Source organism: Corvus moneduloides, chromosome 21 (assembly GCF_009650955.1).
Source record: "Corvus moneduloides isolate bCorMon1 chromosome 21, bCorMon1.pri, whole genome shotgun sequence".
Classification (NCBI taxonomy): domain Eukaryota; kingdom Metazoa; phylum Chordata; class Aves; order Passeriformes; family Corvidae; genus Corvus; species Corvus moneduloides.
The window spans coordinates 9,572,432-9,598,237 of record NC_045496.1 but is presented as its reverse complement, the minus strand read 5'-3'; the positions used below and the strand labels follow the sequence as shown (position 1 = coordinate 9,598,237).

Here is a 25,806-nt window from a genome sequence, read left to right as displayed (position 1 = left end):
AGTGTGAGCCACAACTTTCCAGGTGCAGCAGTGCTGGTCCCTGCCCTCTCCCACTGCCTGGTGCTGGGCCTGGATGGTGCCTCGTGGCATGGCCATGACCTTCCCTTTGGCCCTACAAGTGAGGGGCTGAACCTGCCAAACCCATTTTTTTCTTGGATTTTACCTCTTTCTTACCATTTTAGCGAGGTGGGGATGGAGCTCAGCTGGAGGAGAAAGAAGCAGCGGATTTAACTTGGGTTTTAGGAGCAATCATCTGACCCAGCACCCCTTGAATGGCTTCAAAACAAGAAATGAGAGAAAAATCCTCTGACACAGAGCACTCCCCTCATTTACCTTGGTCTATTTATAAACTGTTTGGAAGGGTCACGATAACCCAGGCAGGATGCGGTGTCCCTGCGGGGGACATTCCCCAGCCAGGGATAAACTGTTTGGGTTATTTAGGATGTGTTAAAGCTGCTCCCAGAGGCTGGAAAGTTTTGCTAAGAGTGAGATTGGGAAGAGCGAGGGGTCTGGCTTGATGGCCCCAGGAATGCATCCAGGGAATTTACACTGGGTTTAGGATTCAGGAGAGCTGATGGTTCAGGGAGCTTCAGCAGCAATTCAGGGCAGATCAACACAAGATGAGTGATGTAAAAGGGAAAAAATCCACCCACCAGCTCAGTCCAGAGCTGATGTGGCCGTGGAGCCATGGGGTCACACTGCAAAAGGGCAAATCCATACTTAGAACAAAGATCTTTGGGTGTGGGAATGACCCTGCAGGGCTGGATTCTGCACCCCTGCCAGGGGCTGCTGACCCCCCCCCGTGTGGGACCTGCCCACCATGGATCAGATTATTTTATGATATTCTTTTACTCTTCCCTTTCTGGGGCTGCAGAAGGGGCTGGCTCCAAGGTCAGGGCCCATGGGGCTCCTCAGGGGTTTCTGTGTCCCCACCCCGGCCCCACTTCCCCTTCTCCACTTGCAGCCTCTTGCTTTTAGTGTCAGGGCTCCCTGCCTGCTGCAGCCTTTACATCCATGGGCCCTATTTCTGATCTCTGCATCCATTTCCCTCTGGCTCCAAGCCTGTGACCTCTTTAGCTGCTTTTGCTTTCTTTTTTACCAGTTCTCCTCTGTTTTTGCAGAGTTTCTCTGGGCAAGGCCAGTGCTGCAGGTATGGTACACTCCATCCTGGAGCTGCTGGGGGTCCCACTGGACCCATTCTGGGCTCTGAGCACCCCACAGCTTCCCCCAAGGGACCATGGGTGGTTCATTCACCTAATTCTGGTTTCCCAGGGTGCTCAGAGGGGGTTTGCCCATGTCTGGGATGCAGCTGCTGCTCCTCAGCCCTAGAAATGTTCTGGCTAAAGAGGCAACATGCAAAAAAATTGAAGGAGAACCCTAAAATTGTCACATAAGTTGGTGCCACCTGAGCTCCGGCGATGCCTCCTGGTGGGTACCAAACCCAGGGGTGCCCAAACCAGTCAGAGGCTGGTACCAAAATCTTGGCTCAGAGTCACCATCCCCCTCTCCCCGGGACGTTCTCTGCCCTCTCTCCGTGTGGGAGAGGCCGTGTTTGTGCAGGATTTGCATCCGTGGCCACAGGAAGGGCCGTGGCACTGCTCGTCCCCATCCTGGCCCGGTGCCTGTTTCCTCCCCGTGGGGCCCAGCCAGGGGGACCCGGCCTCGGCACCCGCAGGGACACGGGGGACAGGGCTGGTGGCCCCAAGGCCCTGGGGGACAGGGCTGGTGGCCCCAATTTGCTCCCACATGGCCCCCCATGCACTGCCCTGCCCGTGCCCCCCTGTGCCCCCCAAGGCACAGCCCCCCCATGCTCACAGCCCACACACCCCTCACCTGCAGGCAGCCCCCGCATGGCACTGCCCCACGCAGCCCCCACCCCATGGCAGTGCCCCCCATGAAAAACAACCACCCCAAAAAATGACCTCTGTGCCTGCATGTCCCCCCCAGTGTGTCCCCTCCCCCAGTGTGTCCCCTCCCCAGGGCACACAGCAGCTTGTCCCCTCCAACTTGGGGTGCTGGAGGTCCCCACAGCCCCGTGGGGGGGACTCAGCCCCCACACCAGGGCCAGGGGCAGCTCAAGGAGATATTTTGGCCAGGAACATGAGCAGGTTTTCCATCATCCTGTCCTTGTCCCTGCGTGGGACTGACACCTCCTGGTGCCATCGATGTCCCTACCCTCCCCAGCTTCTCCCCAGGATTTTTTGGCGGCCACTCCAGACTGAACCTGTGATTTTGGAGTTGGCATCGACACCAGGACAGTGTCCCCAGCCCTGCATCACCTTGTCACCTGCATGGCCACCTCATGGCTGGCAGTGGCCAAGGTGCCCCTCCAGATCCTCATGCCCATGTGCCATCCAGCTCCACCAGCACCCCGGGGGTCCCAGGCAGGTCTGTCCCACGTCCCCACTGTCACCAGGAGCTCGTCACCCTCTGCTCTGGCAGCACTCTCTGTCCCCATCTCGGGAGGGGTTTAGACTCCCCATTTCCAGGGCAGGCTGTGCGTCTTCCACCCTCCCTGGGTCTCCTGCTGTGTTCTGGAGGTTTCCTGTCCCCCCCTCACCCCCAGCTGCCCCCACGGGGTGCTGGAATGGCTCAAACTCCTTCCCAGTTACAGCAAAACAGTTTTTGCCTGGGCTGGTGAGCCCTCGAGGGGGGTGGCAGCTTCTTGCTTCTCTGATGTTGCATCGTTCAGAGTTTTGGAAGACACTGTTTTGGTTTTTTTTTTTAATGGTTACCAACCACACTGCTTGGGGGAAGCTCTTCCTTCTCAAAACCCCAAATTAGCCAGAAGAGCATCGCTCTTCATGGCTGCTGCCAAAACGCCTGCCAAGCTCCTCTGGATGGGACCTGTGCTCTGGGTCAGCCCTGCCTGGCTTCCCGACCCCGAGGGCAGTTCCCAGCTGCTGAGTGCCAGCTCCACACATTTGCAAGGATTTGTTAGGCAAATCCCGCTGGCCACAGCACAGGCACTTCCAGCTGCCTGGCACGGGGCTGGGGGAGACTTTGTGGGTCCAGGCTGTGGAGATTTGCTCAGAAAATCCCCTCCCACAGGTGCACTGTGATGCACCTAAACACCCCAAATTTGGTGTTTCCCCCCCTTATTTTCGGGGCAGTGCAGCTGGGCTCACAGGGCGCAGGTTCTGGCTGAGGGCTGTCAAAAAATAGGAGCTTGAAATAGCAGCAAGAGATCACTTCGGGCTGCTCTGCCTTTACCAAATGGGCTTGTTTTGGGGGAAAAAGCCTTGGCCAGGTTGTGCGAGTGCAGGTGAGAGGTCGGACGTGCCAGGGCCTTCATCAGGGCTGATGGAAAGGTGAGTGCAGCTGAGGAGGAGCCTCCGCGATGAACTTTTGCACTGCTGCGTGTAGAAAGCCCCCACTGCTTCCTGCTCTGAACGGATGAAGTGGTTTTCCCCCGGGGAGTTTTTGTGCCCACACCAGAACTTGGTCCCACGGCGGCCGTGCAGCCCGGCCCTGGCTGTCCCTGTGTCCCGTGTCCCGTGTCCCTGTGTCCCGTGTCCCCGTGCTGCAGGGACAGAGCTGCCAAGGGGCCAAGAGCTTCGGGAGGGCTGGGGACAGAGGAGCAGGAGCGGCCGCAGTCAGGACCTGCCCAGGGACAGACAAACCAACCACTCTGGAGTTGCTGGCTTTTTCCAGACTCATTATTTTTCATGGACTCACTCTTTCCCCCCCGGATTCCCTCTATTTTCTCCTTGTTTCCCCTGCTGGCAAGGGGGAGCACCCAAGCACCGCGTCAGCCCCAATTAACCTCTCTCGGCAGCGTCACCGCTTTGACCTTTAGGGTGACGGGTTCCGGGCTAATGACTAATGAATGACACCCCGGAGGGTGGGGATGTTTTGCCGGGGCTCTCGGGGGTGTCGGGTGATGAGCTCACCGCGCTGCCCCGTCCCGGCCGTGACGGCAGCGGCCGGGGAGGGCTCTGGGCAGCAGGGGGACAAGGAACCGGCCGGCAGCGGCCATCCCATGGCACGGGGAGAAGGAAGTGCCGCCCAGGGCCACTCCTCCTCACCGTTTCCTCTCCGGGGCCGGTTTCTATACGGATGAGAGCGGCGACAGAGGAGCTGCCGGCCCGTCCGAGGCCGGAGGTGCGCTCGGCGGGCGGAGGGAAGCGCCGGTGACCGGCCCCAGGGGACGCCGCGGGTAACTTCGCCTCCCCGTCCTGCTCCCCACCCCTCAGGGCTCACCAGGGCACCCCTCGGCTACTTCCAGCTCCATCCCTGCCACCGCCTCCCGCGAGTCCCCACTCGCTCCTCTCCACCAAAAGCCGCCTCGGTTTTGCAGGGATGCTCCTGCTCCCGATGGTTTGGGATGCTTCAGACTCTTCCCCTCCGCTTGCTGTCCTCCCCTTCGGGCTTGGCTTTGGGGCTGGGCCGGCGGGGTTTGGTGGCTGTCGGGGGGTTGCTGGCTGTCACCCCTGTCACCCTGCGCCGTGTTGGGGGCGGTGGGTGCCTGCACTGCCGGGCTCCGGCCCGCGGTCAAACCGCGCTGCTCAGCTCGTTCCCGGACGGGGCCCCCGGGCAGCTGCGGTTCGGGATGCCGGGGCCGTGCTGGCCCCTGCCGCCATTCCGGATCTCTCCTCCCAGCCACTGAGCCCTTTATCTGCAGCTCCCGCTGCAAGGGGCTGCTTCGTTCCACCTTCCCCGTGGGCATTCTCCCTTTTTGGATGGAGGGTTTGGCTTCCAGCTGGGGGTGGGGGGGATATCGATCTTCGGGATTTCCCAGCTGTTCCCTTTTCCCAGCAGGTTTGCTCATCCAGAGAGGCTGAGGTTGGGGTGCAGCCTCCTCAGCCGGGTTACTTTAACCAGGGACACGGTTCTCTGCTGGCCTTTCCTGCCACCAGGGGCTTTTGCCGCCTGTCCGGGGGCTGTCCCCGTCCCGGTCCCCTCTCCCAGGCTGCCTCCGGCTGCCCACACAGGCTCCTCTGTTGTGGAAACGTTGTTTTGGAGCAGCAGGGAGCACGAATGCAAACACTGCAAGGGCTACAGCAGGAGAGCTGGAGGCTTCCCAGGCGTGCTTCCAAGTGCAAGTTTTCCAGCGGTGTCCAGGCTCGGCACAGAACAGAGATCAGCAGTGTTTACACGAGCACTGGGATGCTGCAGACCGAATTCCCGGGTTCTCTTTGCTGTCGTTCTCACCAAATATTAAAATAAGCTGCCGACACTGCATCCTTGCAGGCTGGCACAGCCTCCTGCCCGGCCCTGACTGAGTGTGCAGGGGCTGCTCTTAGAAACTTCCAGTCCTATGTAAATCCCAGCAGGTATTAGGGACTGAGTCATGGCATTAACAAGGTTGTTATAGTCATGACTGGACAGAGTCCTTGCTCAGGATGGGGTTTTGTCTTTCCACCCTACCTTGCTCGGCTCATCTGGAGAGTTGGGCATCACACACCAGTGGGATGGATATGCTGCTGGGCTTTTGGGAAAGAGGATCTTGAACATCTCCCAGCTGGTGAGCACTCAGTTCTCACCATTCCCCATGGGTCTTGTAGGGGCTTTGGGCTTTCTGTGTGTACATGGCAGTGGGAGAGCTGGCTCTGGACTATGAGCAGCCAAATCCCTTCATGCTTCAGCTGGAGCAGCTCCTGGCTGTGGCTGGCAGCGTCCATGGGGAGTGTTTGGGGTGTCCTGTTTCCCTGCCAGGAGCAGCCTCCCAGTCCTTGAAGGGAGCCTATGAAAAAGAGAGACAAAATTTGTAGCAGGTCCTGTTATGACAGGACAAGGGGTGGTGGTTTTAAACTAAAAGAGAGTGGCTTTAGATAGATATAAGGAAGTTTCTTAGAATGAGGGTGGTGAGGCCCTGGCAGGGGTTGCCCAGAGTGGCCACCCCATCTCTGGAAACATTCCAGGCCAGGATGGATGGGGCCTGGAGGAACCTGGTCTAGTGGAAGGTGTCCCTGCCTGTGGCAGGGGTTTGGAACAAGATGGTCTTTGAAGGTTCCATCCAGCCATAACTATTCCATGATTCTGTGAGCCTCTCTTCTCTAAAACTTTTCCTGTAAATTTCCATAGCCTCTCCCCTGGCATTTAACCAACCTTCTCTTCACCTGCAAGGGCTTGGGGCTGAGAAAACTTCCCCCTGGGTTTGTGGGATGTGTGTCAGTGCTTGCAGGGCTTTCTCATCCCTGGCTGAGCTCTGTGGTGTCCCTGCTCCCTGGGGTCTGTGCTGGTCTGGGCTGCAGGGGCTGCGCCCCAGTGGCTTTGGGGACATTTGTCCCTTTGGGGACCTGCAGCACTATGTGAGCAAGGCAATGCAGGATGGAGAGGAGCAAGGGTGTGACTCCAGGGTGGCGTGGGACAGCCCAGGCTCCCAGTGGCATCCTTTGGGTGGCATCCCAGTGATGGTGGCATCCAGCCCTCCTTCCTGGAGGCCTCAGGGCATCCTTGTCAGATCTCGTCTGGCTGGTTTTGCCTTTGCACACCAAACCCTGCACAGGATCAGGAATTAGGTCAGCAATTAGCACTCGGGGTTAATTGCTGCACAGCAGTGGCAGGTCCAGCGATGAGGACTGGCCTCAGCTGGCTGCCCGCGCACGGTCCCGAAATTGACTCGTGCATGGAGTGGGAGTGAAGCTTTGCGTTTCAGAGGAGCCAGGGAGGGCGTGGGGTGAAGCGAGGAGGCAGAGGGAGCATTTCCCAGTGCCTGTGGCTCTGCGCAGCCCCGGGGTGCCCTGGGGCTCGGTGGGTGCCGGGTGACGTTGCGCAGGGGAAGTAAAACCTTGTCCAGAGTGTGACTTTGTGCAGGTTGCTGACTTCCTGCTGAGCTGGAGCGAGTTAATAACAAACTTCCAGACCTCCTTGTTCTCTCCAGAGTCGTGGTGCTTTTGGCAAGACCCGGTGTTGATTTTTTCAGGACGGCTGATGAAAGCGGCTTTTCCTCACGCTGCCCGTGCCGGCTCCCTGCTCTGGGGCTGGCAGTGTCACAGCAGCAACTGTGCCTTGTGTCAGCACTGCTGCAGCCCAGAGGTGTCAGAAAAACGCCCTCCCACCACGGCACAGCTTCTGCCACCACCAGCCTTGTGCCAGGCAGGGTCAGGGCAGCTCGTGGAGGTGGTCATGGGGCTGCATCCGACCCTGCAGAGCTGCGTTCTCCCAGGGGCTTCCCTGCTGGGTCTGTGCCTCTTTGTCACATCCCTCTGGCCTCTCCTTCTTGTTTGCCAGCTGAGGTTGTCAGTTCAGGTGTTATCCCAGGATGACCACGTCCCTGAGCTCTCCTGTGCAGCTCCAGGGTCTCATGTGGCAGCCCCTGTGTCCCTCCCACATGTCCAGGGGTGTGAGTGGGCACACAGGGCAGGGAAGGACTTGGGGGGGGCAGGGTTGGGGTGCTGTGGGGTTGCCCTGCTCCTCTCCCCACAGCCATGTGCTGCTGGCAGGCTCAGACACAGCCACGCTGGTTCTCTGCAGCCCCTCTGAGCCCTTCCCGTCCAGGGGCTGCTCTCATCTCACCTCTCTGCCAGGCACAGGCAGGAAAATCCTCCCCCGGGAGATGCCACCACAGCCAGGATGGCACCTACGGCAAGTTATTCCCACCCACAGCCCCAGAGGTGTCCGTGGGTGGACGAGGGACTGTTCCCACAGGGTGTGTACGTGCCTGTGTGCATGTGCTGGCACAGAGGTGGGGCTTTGTGTCTTGCTTAAATTTAGCAGGTGTAGGGAAAGACAACTGGGCAGCTCTGGTTCAGACCACAGGTCAGTCTGTCCTGCTGTCCTGCCTCCTGCTCACAGCAGAGCCTCTGGCTTTGGCCCCAGCCAGCTCTGACCTTCCCTTCTGCATCTGAGGGCAGGGTTGGGTGTGTGTTATAACATCAATTTACATTAATTTACACTGAATTTCACTTGTAGTTTTGTACATCTGGCCCGTCTTCCAGAAAATCAGTTTAGGTCTGAAAGTCTCTGCCGCTTTGCCATTGCTGATTGCTGCAGCTTTCTGCCCGTTAGAAAGGGGGATACCTGTCTAATTCCACTGCTATCAATCAATTCCTGATGTTAGGAAAATTGATTTTACATCACTCCTTTCCTTTTTAGAGAGAAGATGATGTGAATGGGCTGTAAGAACCAGACAAGATGGAGGAAGAGCTGCCCTGCTCTGAGGTGGATGGAAAAAGCATCCTCAGGGATCTGGGAGTGGAGATGCCCTGCGTGGAGAGCAATCCCGTAGGAGGCACATCTGGAGCAGAGAAGGACCCAGGAGAGGTGCCCTGTGCTGAGACCAGCACAGAAGAGGAGGCTCCTCGTGACCCAGGAATTGTCTTCACTGAGGGCAGCGTGGAAGGAGAGACGCTGGGCACTGTCAGAGATGGGAAAGGGGCGATTCCTGGAACTGGCAGTGACGGGGAAGGGGAAATTCCTGGCACTGGCAGTGACGGGGAAGAGGAGATTCCCGTCACTGACAGCGATGGGGAAGGGGAAATGCCCTGTGACACAAAAGAAGAGGCGTCTTGCTCTGAGAGTGACGTGGAGGAAGTGCCAGATGCTGTAATCCCTGCTGCTTCCAAGAAAATAACTTCTATTTCCTCTCCCCTGCGGGCCATCGTCCGCCTGCGCCGGCGCTACCAGGGGCTGAAGAAAAGCCGCCTGCATTTAGAGCTCCCTCGGGAAAAGTCTGCGGAGTTTGTCCACACCAGGCTGCTCCAAAGGCAGCTGTCCCTGAACAGAACTTCCCTGTACAGCCCTTCCATGTCCTTCTTTAATCAGTCTGGCTTTGAGAGCTCCCAGTACTTCACCTTCGACACGTCTGTGGAACATTACTCCGTGAAAAAGTGCAGGCGGAAAAAGAGCCGGAGGAAATCCAGGATGGTCCTCTACCCGGATAAAACAAAAAAATACCTCCCAGCAGAGGAGAAAAGCAAAGCAAAGCGCTGCCTCCTCTTGCTCATTGCCATTATCTTCTTCCAGATTCTCAATGCCATAGAGAACCTGGATGATAACCTCCAAAAGTACGACCTCGATGGTTTGGAGAAAACCATGCACCGGGAAGTATTTGGGCAGAGGGTTGCTGTGGAAAGCATTGTGGAATTACTGAAAGACTATCTGGCTACCCACATCCACAACAAGCCTCTGGTGATCTCTCTGAATGGCCCCACAGGGGTTGGGAAGAGCCACGTTGGCTGGGTGCTGGCCAAACATTTTCGCTCTGTCATGGACAATGACTTTGTGCTCCAGTACTTTGTGATGCACCACTGCCCCAGCGGGGTGGCTCCCCTGACCTGTGAAATAGATCTGTCTAAGAAGATTTCTGACATGGTTACCAGAGCTGAAATAGAGGAGAAGACCCCAGTGTTTATTCTGGATGAGGTTGAGCTCATGTCCCCCGTCCTGCTGGACACTCTCAGCCGATTCTTTGAACCCAATCAAACCAACGAGTTCCTCAATGCCATCTACATTTTAATAAGCAACCTGGGAGGTGCTGAAATCACAAAGTTCGTTATCCAGAATGCATCCACTGAGCTCCTGCAGCAGCAACGGGGAGCTGAAGAGCTGCTGAGCATCATCCAGCCAGTCCTGATCAGTGTCCACCCTCTGTGGAAGGCTGCAGACATCATTCCCTTTGTCCTTCTGGAGAAGTCTCATGTCATAAACTGCTTCCTGGAGCAGATGAGGAGGGAAGGGCTCTACCCCGACCAGAAGCACATTGAGAATTTGGCAAATCAGCTCAGTTACTACACTACAGGAGACAAGCAGTACTCCAGGATGGGCTGCAAGCAGGTTGTGGCCAAAGTCAACCTCCTGTAGGGATTTACTGCAGAGACCAAGCCCTGCTCTTGGGATTTGCAGAGTTCTGTGCTCATGAGGAGTGTGTTACAGCAGGCTGTGCTCAAGGTGTCCTTTCTCAGCCCTGCACTGGCTCTGCCCTGGCCCAGGCAGAGGGCTGGCAGCCTGGGCAACGTGATCTCTGTTCTCCTCCAGAGATTTCGCTTTTCCCTGATGTTCTGTGGAAAAGGAAGGGTGAGGAAGCCAGAGCCACCTCCCAATAATTGCAAGATGCTTTGTTCCTCACATTCTCATTTGGGATTCTGGTCATTGAGGAGTTGTGAGGTGGCATCAAAAGCTGCAGGATATCAATAGGATGAAGCAGTCTCTGGGTCCCTGCCCCTGCAGAATCTGTCACCTCGTTCTCACTCTCTCCAGGCTCACAGCTCTTTGCTGTTCTTGGTCCTGGCTGGTGTGTGCAGAGCAGAGGCAGGGCTGGACACCTGGCTCTGGGATAATTTGTGCCTCCTGCCCTCACAAACATGCAGGCACTCAGAGCCCTGCCTTCCCCAGCTCCTACGTGACCACATCCTCTGGAGAACATTTTCTGGACCTGTTCCTGAGCTGCTGCTCTTCTGAGCTCATCCCTGAGCTCACCTTTGGCACCTGCAGTGAGATTTCTGCCCTGCAGGTGTGTTTGCGCTCACCTCAGAGACTGCTCAGCTGTGCCAGATGGTGCAGAAGTAACCTCTGGATTGTTTCAGGTCTGGTGGTGACACCTCATCCTCAGATCTCTTCTGCTTTTTGCCTCTGGGGACACGTCACCGTGGTCAGCCATTATCTAGAAAGCCCAAAGCAGCAACTGATGGATATTAAGCAATACTCACTGGAAAAGACAGTTTGGGCTGATGGAGTGGGAATCCTGGGCTTGTTCCCAGTCCTGAGAGGCCAAGAAGAGGCTCTTTGCCGTTGAGTCCCAGGTGAGATGTGGCCTGGGAACAGCTCGGGAAGAGCACACAGCCATGTTTTGAGCAAAACTGAGCAGGTATTTATGACATTGTTTTCTCAGGTTGTGGTTTTGTACAAGGTTTCTGCAGCTTGCTGTGAATTCCCAGACAAGAAACCCCATGGATGTTTGCACTGGGGGTTTGATTCACCTCCTTCTAATTGTTGGTCTCCAAAGACTCTGTCACAAACTCCTGCTTCCAGAGCTGTTGTGAGGAATAAACCCCAACTATCCCCAATAAAATAATTCAAAGTGCATCTCTTTCATTTGACTGAAATGTGGATTTCCTCCCAAATTTCCCTTCTGGAGCCATGTGGCTGCACTGCCATGCCTGTGCTTCCCAGTGGCTCAGGTTGGGAGCTGGGCTGCAGCTTTGTGGTGAGTTTTTTGCAGAGCACCTCGATGCAGTGTGGGTGCAGCAGCTCCAGGTGTGCCCCTGGTTGGCCCAATCCCAACCCCCACAGCTCAGCAGTGCCAGAAGCTGGGTGCTGCCCAGCTCCTCCATCTAAGCCACTTCCTAAATTCAAGCGTCCTCAAAAACTGACGTATGTGAGCTGGTTTCCACAGCTTAGAGAGACTTCACTGCTAAGACAGTTGAGATGATTTTATCCTGGGTAGGAAACAGCTCAGGAACCAGCATTCCCCTCCTCTTTCAGCTGGGAGAGGGGCAGATGTTCTGATTGTTTTAACAAGATCTTTTGTTTATAAACACCCACCCACAGGGTGTTTGGTTGTGCCAGAGGTCCCTGGGTGCCCCCACACCAACCATCACCCTGTGCAAAACGGGAGGGTGACTTCGAGTGCAGCTGAGCATCTGCAGAGTTTGTTTCCACCCCTCTAAGACTCACCTGCCCTAAAGCAGGGTCACACCTTGAAGGCCTGCCAAGGTCTTTGCCTCCCACCAAGCTCCTCTCAGTGCTCAGAAGTGGGGCTCAGCTTCCTGCTGCGTGAAGACCACCTCATCCCTCAGCCTCTGGAGCCTCTGGAGGCCCTCGTCACAGGAACCTCCAGGTTATGGAGAGGACTTTTCCTGCCAGAAGATAGGATGCAGGACTCAAATCCCGGCTCAAATGGCTGTTCAGGTTGTCCCCAAAGGCTTCCTCAGTTGGCAAAAGCTCTTCCTGAGTCAGGGACCCCTCTCTGTTGTGCTTGGAGCAGTGATTTGTGGCAGGCTGCTCCCACCCTGCTGCAGACACTGACCCCGCTGGTTCGGCAGCTCCAGCAGCACTGGGAGGCTGTTCCCTGTCACTGCTGGCTGGGGCTCGTGGGGACACCTGCAGGTACTCTGCACCCTGCAACTGCATCCCAAAGCCAGAGCGGGGTTTGGACCAAATTCCCTTTTTGCATTTGCGCTGGGGAAAGTGCAGGGTGGTTCCAGACAGCTCTGCAGTGAGGGTGCTGTTACTGCCCACGAGAGCAGGGCAGTGAACGAGGAGGGAAAAAGGGAATATGGAATAGTTCATGTCTTGAGAGCACAGACTGTGACCCCGCAGGCCAGTTTGTGCTGCAGCATTCCCAGGGCCGGGTTCAGGACAGCAGGTCCTGCGGGCAGGAGCTCAGATTGCTCCTGTGTGTGAGTTGGGAGGGGTTTGTTTTGTTTTACAGTGATTATAAACTCCTGTGGGCTTGGAGCACTCCGGGCAGGAGCGCTGTGGCCGGGGTTCCCAGGGCACTCCTGCACCGGGGCTGTGGGAGCATGACTGGGATGTGCCCTGTGTTTCTCCATGGACATGGCCCAGCTCCAGCCAGGGCCAGGAGGCTGCACCTACACGTTCTGCAGGAGCTCTGGATAACTTCAGCTGCCTCAGGGAGAAGAGCTTTGGATTTAAATATTCCTAAAAAGGACCTGATCCCAGCTGCCTCTCTTAATCGAAGCAGCCTGTCTGAAGCTGCCTCCAGAGGTGGGTGCTGGCTGGTGGGGCCAGCCTGGCTGCCAGGCTGAGTCCTCCAAGGACTTCCCTGCACCATGGGAAGGTGTGATGACACTGGAGCAGAGCTCTCTACCACACAGCACAGCATCAGCCCAGCCACGCTGAGCTTGCGCGGTCCCTGAGCTCCTTGAGTGCTGCTGGGGCTGCTGCCACTGCTCTGTGCCCACCCAGCAGGACCCTGTCCTCTCTCCTGGTGCCTCTGGCTGTCCCAAAGCCCACGGAGGATCCGTGCTGTTGGCCCAGGGCACCTGAACAGTGTTTGCAGAGAGAGGCAAATGAAGGTGCTGCTTGCAGGGGATGCAGGGGAGTCCCATCTCCACATACTCCGGTGACCTGTCCTTGTGCTCAGGGCAAGGGAAAGCTGCTGCCAATCCCTGCTTTCTTTTGCTTTCTTCCCAACTCCTGTGGCCATCACTAAACAGGTGAGGTCCCACCAGGAAAGCAGATTTTGACCCCAGTGATGGCAGGGGAAGATCAGGGCTGCAGCAGAGGAGAAAAGAGCAAGGACAGCCCAGGTATATTAGGGCTGCAATTCCTCCGAGGGTGCAGAGGGAATGTCTGCAATGGCTTTTGAGACCATGCAGTGATGGGTGAGCCTTGGAAAGATGGAGGGAGGACGAGAACCCCCTGTCCTTGGGAAGGAGGAGGAGGGACAGGCAAATACAGGAGTGAACCTGTGAGCATCCTGAAGAGCTGGGAGAAATGACATCCAACCTTTTTCAAAAAAAGTTGTGACCATAGTATCTAATTTCTTCCTCTTACAGCATATTCAGAGGATAGCTGTCAATAGTTACTGGGGTGAACTGGAAAGAGCTGGGGAAATGAAATATTCCATAAATGGTGGGAGAACAGAGTCAGACAGAGACAGACACAGTTTGTCTGCCCATGGAATTTGGAGGGGAAGGGGAGCTGAGAGGCACCCAAGCACTGCAGGAGCCTGGGATGGGAAGTACAAATTGGAGGAAAGGTCTGAAAGAAGGTGCTGCAGAGGAGGGTGGGAGTGAGCAAATGCACGTTCCAGAATGGGGAGGGTGAAGGGCTGAAAGGAAAACAAGCCTGGGGGCAGCGCAGCACTCGCACTCCACGGGAGGGAGAGCAGCCCGGGGCTCGAGAATGGCAGACATCCCGCTGAAATGTGTAAGTAGGTGTGTTGCATATGCAAGGAATGAAGTAATGCAGGGCCACTGCTGGAGCAGTGTGGCCATATTTGGGCACCTCTCGAGGAGGGAGGAAGGGAGGGAGACCTCAGTGCTTTGCCTCCCCAGCATCCTGCCGGGAACGGGGAGCGCAGGACGGGAGCGATGGAGCCCGGGGAGAAGTTTCAGGTGAAGCGTGATAAGAGGTTTCAAATATGCAAAACACGGGCAGAAGGGAGACAGCGGTGCCTGGTTCTCCCAGCCTTCCTCGGGCAGGGTGAGGTTGATGTAAAACTTTGGGAAAATTGCTGGAGCTGTGGAGGTGCAGCACCAAAGTGGATGGAGCAGAGAGGCTGCAGAGTTGTGGTTTAGGCAGAGTCACAGGACTCTGCTCAGGGGGCTCAGCAGGTCCCGCTTTGCCTGTTCTCTGCCACCCCTCGTGCCTGTCAAGGGTCCGGCTGGAACTTCCCCGTGTCCAGCACAGAGCTGCTCTCGCTGGCAGTGCTCAGCCGCCAGAGATTGCACCAGTTCAACATCATTCCTCTGTAAAGGATTTGCCTCGGTTCCTAAAGTCCACCTGGATTGAGGTGCGAAGTTTCAGGCAGCTGCATCTGAAAACTGCCGGCCTGGGGCAATGTGATGAGATCAGCGAGTCACTGCCCAGATGGATTGAATTCCAGGTGGGATGGGTTAGAGGAATGTGGGAAGCAGCCAGCACTGAAACTGGAATGTGCAGAAGAGTTAATGATGTAATAAACTAATCTGGAAACGCCTTTAGCTCCACTTGACACTTTCCCCTTATCAATTCAGTTTATCGATATGTATTAGGTATTATTTTAGGGTCTGTATCTCGAGCTGCCTCAGGGGACCCGTAGTCATCCCCCAGGAAGTGCCTGCAGAAGGAGCAGCCCTCCCCAGCACGGCTGGGTATTGTCCAGTTACGGATGTGGAGCTGGCGGTCTCTCCCTGTCTCCTGGGCAGTTTGGGATGTGCCATCAGCTCCTGCTCCTCCTCCAGCTGTGGAGGTCACAGCACAGAGCCACTCACAGCTCCACGCAGGATACAAACAGTCCAGGATCTTCCGTGGATGCTAATTTGAGTTTTGTGCTTCCTGTGATGTCTTATCAGTTGATCCCTCAGGCTGGGATTCAGCTGCCCTAATTTTGGTAACTTGAGGAAGCCTGAGTAAGTCTGCCTGGGATTTCCCCATCCCTGCCTCCTGTAAAAAGCCTGTCCGGGAACCCAGGTCTGGGAAAAGACCACCTGGAGAACCTTCCCTGAGATGAGTGGACATTTTTGTGGCCAGCAAGTGAGATGTGAAAGAATGTGAAGCATTAATTGCAGCCAAACCCTCTGTTTATCACCTGTACCTTTGTCCCCCTCCTGCTCCTACCCAAATGTGCCTCACTGTCCAAATGCTCTCACTCAAACCAGACCCGTGTAGTATCTTGCCTGTCCTCCTGAGAAAAAAAAAGAAGTTAAAAAAACTTCAAAATCCTGCAAAAAGACGTTCCCAGAATTAATGGTTTCCTTTTAAACTCTCTGAGCCACCCAACACAATTTGTGTGCAGCAGTAGTTGCAGGTGTGACTGTCTGAAATCAGGGAATCCTGTGCTGCATTCCCACCCAGCCATCCCCAGCTTCCAGGCTGCCCTGGGAAAGCTGTGACTGAAGGAGTGTGTGCCCTCTCAGCTGGCACAACCTGAAAGCAATCCCGTGCTTTTCCTGACATATCAAGCAAACTGCCCAGCTCTTCCTGAGATGACTTCATACACCCCGCTGTGGGATCAAGGTCCCTGAGTCACGGGCTTGCTTTGCCTTCACTGAGGTCCTGCATCTCCCTGGGTGCCGTGGGGGCCTTGGAAAGTCAGGTCTGAGCTTTTCCTTCGAGGATAAGCTGGTCCTTGGCTTCAAGGTTGTTGCTTCTGTCTCCGAGAGAAGCAGGGCTCGTGTGCCTTGGGTTTGCTCCAGCCATTCCGGGTGATGGAATGAGGATTTCTGCCCCTCCCTGCAGATCCCTGCAGCACAAACAGGCCTGGATTCCTGGGTGGCTCGAGGTCACAACACGATGCTGAGTGTTGCAGAACTCTTCAGCCTGACATGACCTGGTGTCCTCAGCTCCATCTGTGCTGCAGCCTCCGTCACCTCCAGCTGCAAAAGCCACTCCTTGGTGCTTCCTTCTGCCAAACATCCGGCACTCCCAGCTCCCAGTGTTGCTCCTGCTGCATCCACAGCTCAGGTTTTGCCTTTGGTGGTCAGGGAAGTGAACCAAAGTCTCTGGGTTAGAAAGGGTGGATGAAATTCAATTCTTTGGATCCAGCTCAACAGCTATTTTTATTTCTCCTTGCACCTGGTGGGCAGAAGATCTGCTGCTTGCAGTGCTGATTCATCTTCTCACCTGAGGACGATCCAGTGTCCTGCTTGGACAAGCTCACCTGGCATGACAATGATGGGTAACAGGGATTGGAAATAGGAACTGGATTTGTCCCTACAGGTCCCCTCCTCTTCCTGGGGCTCCTTCGGGGGCTGGGTTTGCACTTGCCCCCTCCAGCTGGGAGTTGGGCAATGCTGGGGAGAGGGATTAGGGGGGTGAGATGTGGAACTTCACTGAAAACCTCTACGTGATGAACAGCAGGTGATGCCTCTGGTGCCAGAGCTGGAGTCAATGCCTGGGTGCCTGTGCTTCAGAAGCTGCCTGTTAACTGCACCAGGGTGACACAGCTCAAGTGATGGGACAGCTGGAAAAAGCTGATTTGATCTGTTGCTCTCCATGGATATGATCCTGATTGAAATAAAGGCGAGAGTTGAATGTAACACCAAATCTTTGGGTTTTGTGTTTAACATCCACCCAGCACCCAGGTGTCCATTTGGGTCAGTGTCTGTGGCACTCTCCTGGCCTGAAACCCCATGGTCTGGGAGGGTGTTACCAATCCCCAGCCTGACTCACTCAGGTGTTGGGACCAGGGTGGTTCTGAGGGCCCAGACACCGCAGGGCAAAGCAGCAGCAATCCACACGAGTTCTTTCTTAATTGTGTGCTTCTTTTAAACCACTAATGTGCCTTGGGTGTTGCCTGACAGCATTTCACCAGTCCAGACAGTGGTGGGCAGTGACTGGGCCGTGGTCACTGAGTGTTCGCCATCAGAATTAAGGGATGAGCCATTCCACCCCACTCCAGCCAGCTTCCCTGAGATGGTGACCCATGAGGCTGCTTGAGCCAATTCTGTACATCTTAGGAGCTGCTTCACCATGGAGGGGGGGATTTTGGAAGCAGCAGTTTGTCTCCCAGCCCTCTGGACTTTGCCTTGCAGAGGAGAGGGGGGAAAAGATTACCAAAGACCACTGAAGTGCTGTCTTAAAGCCCTGGCGCTGTTTAAGGACTCACCTGGGCAGCACAAGGGAGAGCCCTGAGGAAGGGTTTTTTCAGCAGGAAGTGCCTTGAGGGGAGTGAGGGGCTCCAGGTTTGAATGGGGTTAGGGGTGATTGCACAAGCTACGGCAGCATTGCCACGTGGAATGAATGTCCCATCACCTTGGATGTGCTGGGTGGCAGAGTCCTGCAGGGGGGACCCCACACACTGCAGTCACTGTGTTACTTTATTTTTGCCTGAGTTTCCAGAGGAATAAGCCTGAAGAGTGAGAGTTCTCCCGTTGTGACAGCAGGTGCCACACTGGTGATTTACAGTGCTGGGAGCACAGGGGTTTGATGCCTTGTGGCTCGAAGCCAACATCACTTTGGTCTTCCAAGAAGCAGAAAGCAAGAAACGTTAGGGAGCCCAAAGGGCAAGAGGAGATGTCAAAGAGTAGTTTTTAAATTGTCAAAAGATAGTTTTAAATTTTTAATTTTTGCCCTTTGCTGCTTTGTGGTGGCTAAAGGCTGCCTAAAAATGCTTAGGAGTGATCAAGTTCTATTTATCTGATCTGGTGGAAAGTGTCCCTGCCCACAGCAGCAGGGTTGAAACCAGATGAACTTTAAGGTCCCTTCCAAGCCAAAGCATTCTAGAACATTATGATTCTATTGTTTGATTTTACATTAGCTGTGCAGAGATGACTGCCCAAGGTCTTTTACAGAGATCCATCTTTCACTCCCACCTGCTCGGGGCATGAGGTGGCCCACAATGACCAAGACACGTGAAGTTTGCAGCTAAATCTTCAAAATTCATGACAAAGACCTGAGAGAGCTGGAGCCCTTTCCAGCAGGTTTGTGGGCACTCAGCCCTTTCAGGCTCTGTTTAGTCATTATAAGGCACAAAGAATTCGAACATGATGCTGGTTTTTTCCTTTTCTGGGCATATCTGAGATGGAGCTTGCCAGAGCAAGTGCTGAGGTTGCTCATTTTTCTGGGGCAGAGTGCTGAGGTTGCGCAGGATCATAACAGAGACTGTGATCTCCCATCTCCATCCCTCCAGCTCAGGGCCAGAGTCGCTGGTGGATGGGATGGGAAGGCAGGGGACAGCACGGCCATCCTCAAATTCTGTTCTTTATAGCAAATATGTGAATTTCAATGAAGGATACACTCTCAAAAGCACTGAAATGTCTCGAGGCAAAGCCTTGTGGTAGACAGTGGTAATAAAGGAGAACAGAACCGGGGAGGAGAAAACTTGGAGCGTGCTGTTAGCAGCGAGTGCCCGTGGGCAGATACTGGGCAGATATGGGGTGCTGGGGTAGGGACATTCCAGAGTGATTTCTGAGGCGGATGAGCTCCTCCCATCATCACTTCACTCATCAAAGTAAGTATTTATAGCACAGGTAGGAGCAGGGGGAGAAATCAAAGAGGAGCTTCCCAGAAAGACGCATAAATCACTCCAAGAGTTCAGCTCTGGGGCTCTGCATTTTTTGCTTTAATGAGAGTGAATAAAAACTCTGGTGTTATTACTAATATTTCTTAATATTATTTCAGCGGTCTGCTTTTTGAACTAAAATCATCTTTGAGGTATTTCCATAGAGTTCTCCCAGCTTTCAGAGCTACGCCTGCAGACTGCTAAGGACATGCTGTCTTACACCGGAGAAAACATTTTCTCCAGCACAGATCTGCTGAAAAACAATTCAGAAAATCTGTCCAGGCCGATGTTTGCTGCCCAAGCTCTCAGGAGACCTTCAGGCCTCTCAACAAAGCGAAGCAGGAAAGCCAGGAAGGTGCTGTACCCAGCCCACGTGAGAAAATATTTGCCACGTCAAGAGAAAGACCCAGTCAAGCGGTGGCTGCTCTTCTGTGCTGGCATCATCCTCATCCAGGTGTTAATTGAGGCTCCTGAGCAGGAGAGCCTGGCTGGGGGGCAGAGCGCCGTGAGAAGCTGCTCTGTGCGGCAGCATCCCCAGGAGCTGCCGGGCTCGCACGGAACCGCTCCAGAGAACACGCAGCAATCATTTCCTCCGCAGCTGCGGGGCACCGGGCTCTGGGGCACAGCACGGCTGATGTGCCGCAGCAAGCCCAGAGCCATCCCCACGCCTTCTGCAGGCGCTGCCGGGCCGGCTCCTCCCGTGCCGAGCACTGAGCTGGCTCTGAGGAGCTGCCCTGCTCCTGCTCCTGCCCCTGCGCATCGGCTGCCGGAGCACCAGCGGCTGCAGGGGTGGCCTGGGGACTCCTGCACCCCTCCAAGGGGACACCGGGACTCTGGATGGTGACACGGGGCCAGCAGTGGCCAGAAGAAGCGTTGATGAAAGCCCAGCCGCAAGAGCTGGGCAGTTTTTCCTGCTGATTTGTTCGTGACTGTGATGAGAGGCTGTGGTTTCCACGAGCTGTAACAAAAGGCTTGCAGGAATTAGAATCGCCCTCCTGGGCCGGGTTTGTGCTGTGCTGACCTGCTTGTCACTGTTGCGTGACTTGTTTCAGTGCCTGTATTCGCGTGTCATGTCAGTTCTCAGAAGTTAAACCAAAGTAGCTCAGCTCTCACAGTAACAAGAGGGCAAAGCTCCCCTCGGTAACACTGTAAGAATAAACTGCTGAGACCCGACTTGCACAGCGTGTTTTGCAATTCAGATTTTAAAACGAAGATTTGCTGGCCATCCTGGGGAAATGAAACTGTCCAGGCAGCAAGGATAGTGGGGTGGGAGCCACGGCATGACCCGGGCATTGACATGCTGGTGGTGAGCACTGGGAGAGGTCCATCAACCTGGGGCAGATGCCATGGCTCTAGCTGGGGACATGGGGCACCAGATGAGCCCAGAACTGGGATAACTTCTGGGAGAATGTTGGGAGGTTCCTAAAACTATGGGACACGTTGGGGAAAAGGGTTGATCAAGGGGTGGTTGAACTAGAAATCACCAGGGGTCCTTTCTCACACAGTTCCACCATTTCTGTGTTGGCCAGGGGGTTATTGGGTGGTTCTGTGCATGAAACACGAGATTTCTCCCAGCTGCAGAGCAGTGCAGGTGCAGGTTTTTTGGTGAGAGTGATGATGTGTGGGGGCTGCACAGCAAGGGGCAGCTCGGGGTGGGGCAGCTGCCTCCAGACACGAGCAGGCTGTGGGAGCCAGGAGTGAAGAAATCTGGCTCAGGAGCTGCTTCTGCTCCTCAGAGCTTATTGTAAAGAGGCACTCAGGGCTCCTTGCAGGAAATTCAGACTGCAGGATTTCCAGCGGATGGTATTTTATCTTACTGAGTTCCCGGGGCTGTTTTATCAGACAGCCCCTGAGGCTGGGATTCAGCTGCCCTAATTTAGGCATCCTGAGGAAAGTCTGAGTAAGGCTTCCTGGGATTTTCCCAGCCCAGTCTCCTGGGAAGAGGCTGCCTGGGAAAAGGCACCTGAAACCCCTTCTTCAAGCCATGCCCACGCTCCAGACTCACGTCCCTCACACATCAGGGCTTTTCCCATGAAGTTCATCCCCAAAATACCATGTTATGTCTGTGCCCTCCAGGTCTCCAGTCCAACCATTCACTCTGCAGAACAACTTCAAACTTCTGCCAGGTTGCTCAGAGCCGTGTTCAGCCCAACTTTTAAAATCTCCAAGTGTGGAGACTTCACCGTCTCCTTGGCCAATCTCTTACACATGCCTGGGGCTTAATTCCAATTAATTCCGTGCCACATGATGACAGAGCTGGTGAGCCTCACACAGCTGTTCACTGGGCAGAGTGTCCCGGAAAGCAGGTGTTTTCTTGGGAACAGCAGTTATTTCCTCAGGTCTGGATAAAACCAGAACTCAGCTGTTTCGTAATGACCCACAGCAGCCAGGTGTGACCCAGGGATGGGAGGAAGCTGGGTGACACATGTGGTGATTGCAGAGGAGGGGTGGAAAAGCCAAGTGCAGCACTGCAGGCCAAGGCAGAGGAGAACAGGGAGCTGCTGCAGCCCACGGTGAACACAGAGACCTGTTTGCCTCAAGAAAAAAGGAGATGAAACTGAACCTCTACGGGATTTTAGCTGCTTGATTTCTACTGGAAAAAAAAATAACAACCCATGTACAGCCAAGGAACTGGCTGGATTAAGAAGCATCTGGGACACAACTTCTGTGGGTGAAGATCCAGGATGAGCCCTTCAGAGGGGTAAGTAGGGGAAGACACACAAACACAAGGAATAACTGATCGTGAAGTTTTGTAAAATTCAGGAATTATAAATTCTGTCGGAAATAGAAAGAACTTCTAACAATGGTGTTGGTGTTGACATCTCTCAGAGTCAAAGAAAAGCAAGGTCTTCCCCCAAGCCCAGCACATCCGGAGGCATCACGAGAGGGCAGCAGAGACAGGAGCTGAGCAGGACACACAAGGAGTGGCCTGCAGTGCTCCAGACACCAAGTCTGAAATCGCCATGGCGCAGGTACAGGGCATTGCTGAGGATGCTGCCAGTAGGAAACCAGAATCTGTCAAAATAAACGAGCGTGCTGGGGCATAACCCAGCAGAGCAGACACAGATGCCTTGAACAGAACATCCCCCATCCCTGAGTCCTGTAAGTGGGAGGTTTTATTGTTCCTACAGCGTGAGATGGCAAGCTGAGGTAAAGGCAGGGGCTGTTCTGGCAGATTGTCATTACTCATGATCACATTTCTGAGCCAGCAGTGTCCCCAGGAGTGGATTAATTTGGTACTAAAGGTGTGTCCTGGTGTGTCCTAGTGTGTCCTATAGGACCAGGCATACCGGGAGATCCTAATATCTACTTAGACTGGATTCCAGGAAAAATTTCTTCATCTCTGAAAGGATGGTCAGGGATTTGAACAGGCTGCCCAGAGAAATGGTGATGTCACCATCCCTGGAATGGTTATAAAAACGTGTAGGTGTGGCACTTGGGGACATAGTTTAGTGGTGAACACAGTGATGCTGGGTTAATGGTTGATCTTGAAGGGCTTTTCCACCCTTAATGATTGTATGATTCTATGCAGCACTCCAAAGATGCTCCTAAAGGGGTACCTTGCTCCATATTTCCCTAATCCTACAGCATGAACACTTGACTGCCTCCATGCCCATCCAGACTGGACCTGCAGCTGCTCAGTACTTTTTCCCAGGGAGATGTAAGAAGATCTTTCGCACCCTCACAAACAGAGAGAGCTCTGTGGCAGCTTTTTGACTCTCCACCAAATATAGGAGCCGGCCCCGCTTCCCCTCCTGCGACACAAGAGCACCAGAGCTGCACCCTGCAGAGGCGTGCCATGGGAATTATAAACACAGCTGCTTTCTTCAGGCATGTTATTCACCCCCTGGCTCACTCTCCGTTGGACTGATGATGTCTCAGGAGCGTAATGGGGAACATATTAAAGTGCTTTTTCATTGCTTTGCCTCACCTAGATATTGTGTGCTGCTCTACTCCATTGCACAACTGGCTGTCTGAGAAAGGGGAGGCTGAAAATGCTGCTGTAAATAAGACTTAGAAAGGAGACAAAAGTCAGGGAAAATGCTAAGAATGCAATAAATCAATGAGCAATCTAGTGAAGACATTGCAGGGTCTGTACCTCTCTTTGCCTCGTAGCAACAGAGAGCCACTTAGCAGAGCTAAAAGCCGTGATACCGAAAACTGGTTTGTGTACACTTAAATAGCAAAAAAGGAGTTAAAATTATTTGTGAGAGACAGAAAGTTTGGTTGTTATGACCACAGGATTACCTAAACACCCAGTATTTCTGCTTTCTGGAGCAAAGCAATGTCCTTCACCGTTATCTGCTCTTAAACTGTACCTTCAAAAAGTGAGGCATATGGGGGGCATGGCTCAGCCCAGAGGCACCTGGGACACAGCAGGGTCCTCAGAAACACGGGGACACAGAGAGACCACGAGGCACATGGGGACACGGAGGGATGTGAGGTACATGGGAACACAGGGACATGTTTCAGCTCCAAGGCATATGGGGGCACGGCTCCTCAAGCATCCCTGAGGCACACGGGGAGATGGAATCATCAGAGTTGGAAAAGACCTTCAAGCTCATCCCATCCAAATGCCCAGCCAGCACTACCACCATAACCCCATAACCACTAAAGCACATCACCCGGCTCACATGGAGGGACCATGAGGCACGGGGGAACACGGTTCAGCCCTGAGGCACAGGAGATGCAGAGTGACTGTGAGGCACGGGGGGACATGGAGCGACACAGGGGGACATGGAGGCACACAGGGGGACATGGAAGAGCTGGGAGGCACAGGGGGACATGGAGGCACACAGGGGGACATGGAAGAGCTGGGAGGCACAGGGGGACATGGAGGCACACAGGGGGACATGGAAGAGCTGGGAGGCACAGGGGGACATGGAGGCACACAGGGGGACAGGGAAGAGCTGGGAGGCACAGGGGGACATGGAGGCACACAGGGGGACATACAGGGACACGGGGGGACAGGGAAGAGCTGGGAGGCACAGGGGGACATGGAGGCACACAGGGGGACATGCAGGGACACGGGGGGACAGGGAAGAGCTGGGAGGCACGGGGGAACACAGCCGTCCCACAAGGTGCGCAAGGGCATGAGTGCACAGCCCTGACGCGCGGGAGATGTGGCGGGACTCGGATGCACAAGGGACATGGATACACAGCCGCGGCGCCCGGGGGACATTAAAGGACTCTGACGCACCAGGGACACGCACGGTGCACAGCCCTGGAGCTCAGGGACACGAAGGGACTGGGATGCGCAGGGCACACGGGTGCACAGCCCCGGCGCTCAGGGCGCACACGGGAGCCCGGCCCGGCCCCGCCGCGCTCCCGCCCCGCTGTCCCGTTGCCGTAGCGACGCCTCCCGGCGGCCCTGGCCCGGCGCGGCCGCTTTAAGAGCGCGGCGCCCGCGGCCGCCCCCGCCCGCCCGCCCGCCGGAAGGGGCCGCGAGCCCGCGCCGCCGCCGCGCCCGGCCTGCCTCAGGTAAGCGCCGGGGCTGCCCCGCCCGCCCGCCCGCCGCCTCTGCCCGGCTCCCCGCGGGCCCGCCGGGACAGGACGGGACGGGACGGGGGAGGCGCGGCCGCCGCGGTCCCGCCGCGGGAGGAGCGCGGGGCCGCCCCCGGGGCGCCGCTTGCCGAACCCCCCCCCCCCCCCCCCCCGGGGCTCCCGGTGTCCCGAGGGTATCGCGGACCCGCACCCGAGGCTCGGTGGGTGCCGGGGCCGTGTCCCCGCTGGGCCGGGGAGGGGCCGGGCCGGGGTCCTCGGGGTGCCCCGGGCTGTGCGCGGCCGTGCCGGGCTCGGTCCCCGCGGAGCCCCCAAAGCTGTGGGAGCGCTGCCCGGGACCGCGCGGTGCTCGGGGCAGGGACGCGCCCGGGAGCCCCGCGAAGCGAGCGCCGGGGCTTTGTTCGGCCTCTCCGCCCCGCCGGGAGCGGCCCCGTGCCCGCCCGGGGGTTCCCGCCGGGGTTCGTGTCCCCCGCGGGTCCCCGTGCCCCGCTCCGGCCCTTCCCGCGGGGGTTTTTGGTTCCCGCAGCCGGACCCGCGCCCGGGCCGGTCCCGCTGCCCCACCAGCGACTGCTGGGGCTGTGCGAGGTGGGAGAGAAGCGCCGGTGCGGAGCTGCCGGGTTTGTTCCGCTCAGGTCCCGGGATCTGGTTCTTCCTCGCAAGTTTGATAGTAGGGTACTCGTGCTGCCCCATGGCTCATTTGCCTGGGGTTTTCTTCTCCTTGTGAAGAAAAGAGCTTTCAATTTCTTTTTTTCCTTAAGCCGACCTTTGTGGGAAAACTTTGCTTTTAAGCTTTTATTGTAGATTTTTTTGGTTTATGCCATTGCTTGTTCGTTGGTGTGTTTCCCCATCTTTTTTTTTGTGTTGGATGCGCTGTTCCTTTGGCTGCTCTGCCTTCTAAATGCTCTTTAATGGAGAGGTGGGATTGGGAATAGATAAAATATGAGAATCTGGGTCTGTTTTGTGTCAGTTTCTTTAATTGAAATGTTGTAAGCCAAAGGGGAAAGAAAAGAAAAAGTGATCAAGTGGAGCTCAGGGCACTTTGCTTTGTTGGAGGCAGAGAGGAAAAACTTAGGAGGGAACGAATGAGATTTTGTTTCACTTCTCTTCTTTTGAGGCTGAAAGATAAATGAGCATTTTGAAATGCTTTGGTTTGAAATGCCGAGCTCTTCATTTTCTCTTCAGCTGACTCCATTAAAAAAAAAAATCTTTTAAAAAAATGTAGAAGAGCAGTTCTGCAGTTGTGGAGCCAGCAGCAGTGGTGTGTGTGGGCAGAGAGGCCTTGCTGCTCTTCCATCAGCCGTTCCTGCCTTGTCTCTGTGGACTATAAAATTAGAAAGGCTCCGATGTCCATTCAGTCTGATGTCTGGGTAATGTGGGCTGTGGAAATCAAGAGGAGCTCTCTGTGAATTAGCTGCTGTGCTGCTCGTGGCTTGCTCAGCCTGTGGGTTCTGGCCTCTGGTGTATAATTAGGAAAGTAATTGTATTTTAAGAACCCTTAAATCTATTATCCAGGTGTGTGCTTGTCCCCTGGGCAGGTGTCAGGTGGTGTGAGCTTTCTTTTGCTGTGAGCAAACGATCTCCATCCTTCTGATGCTCACAGGCTGCAGTCTGACATTTGCAGCATCTTAGAACCACTGAATAGCTTGACTTGGAAAGGATCTTTAAAGCTCTTCTAGTCCAACTCTCCTGCAGTGAGTGGGGATATCTTCAACTATCCCGGGTTGCTCTAAGCCCCATCCACCCTGCCT

The 25,806-nt window shown here is 55.3% G+C and overlaps 2 protein-coding genes across 3 annotated transcripts in view; both read left to right on the top strand.

The window, feature by feature from the left end:
* Positions 1-3,886: 3,886 nt before the first annotated feature.
* Positions 3,887-10,977, top strand: TOR4A (torsin family 4 member A). The gene is made up of 2 exons (XM_032131012.1): positions 3,887-4,159; positions 8,041-10,977. The coding sequence occupies exon 2, from the start codon at positions 8,080-8,082 to the stop codon at positions 9,745-9,747; it is 1,668 nt and encodes a 555-aa protein (XP_031986903.1). The 5' UTR covers positions 3,887-4,159; positions 8,041-8,079; the 3' UTR covers positions 9,748-10,977.
* A 13,016-nt stretch (positions 10,978-23,993) lies between these two features.
* The window catches only part of LOC116454259 (discoidin domain-containing receptor 2-like), a 51,295-nt gene continuing 49,482 nt past the window's right edge, over positions 23,994-25,806 (top strand). The window contains exon 1 of one of the 2 annotated variants that reach the window (XM_032130619.1): positions 23,994-24,037. The gene's annotated coding sequence lies outside the window, so the exon portion shown is untranslated. Of the gene's footprint in view, positions 24,038-24,202; positions 24,262-25,806 lie in introns of those variants that run through there. The other variant, XM_032130620.1, reaches the window with a different exon arrangement.

Coding starts and splice junctions, on each gene's coding strand:
- TOR4A (XM_032131012.1), top strand. CDS start 8,080: ATGGAGGAAGAGCTGCCCTGCTCTGAGGTGGATGGAAAAAGCATCCTC.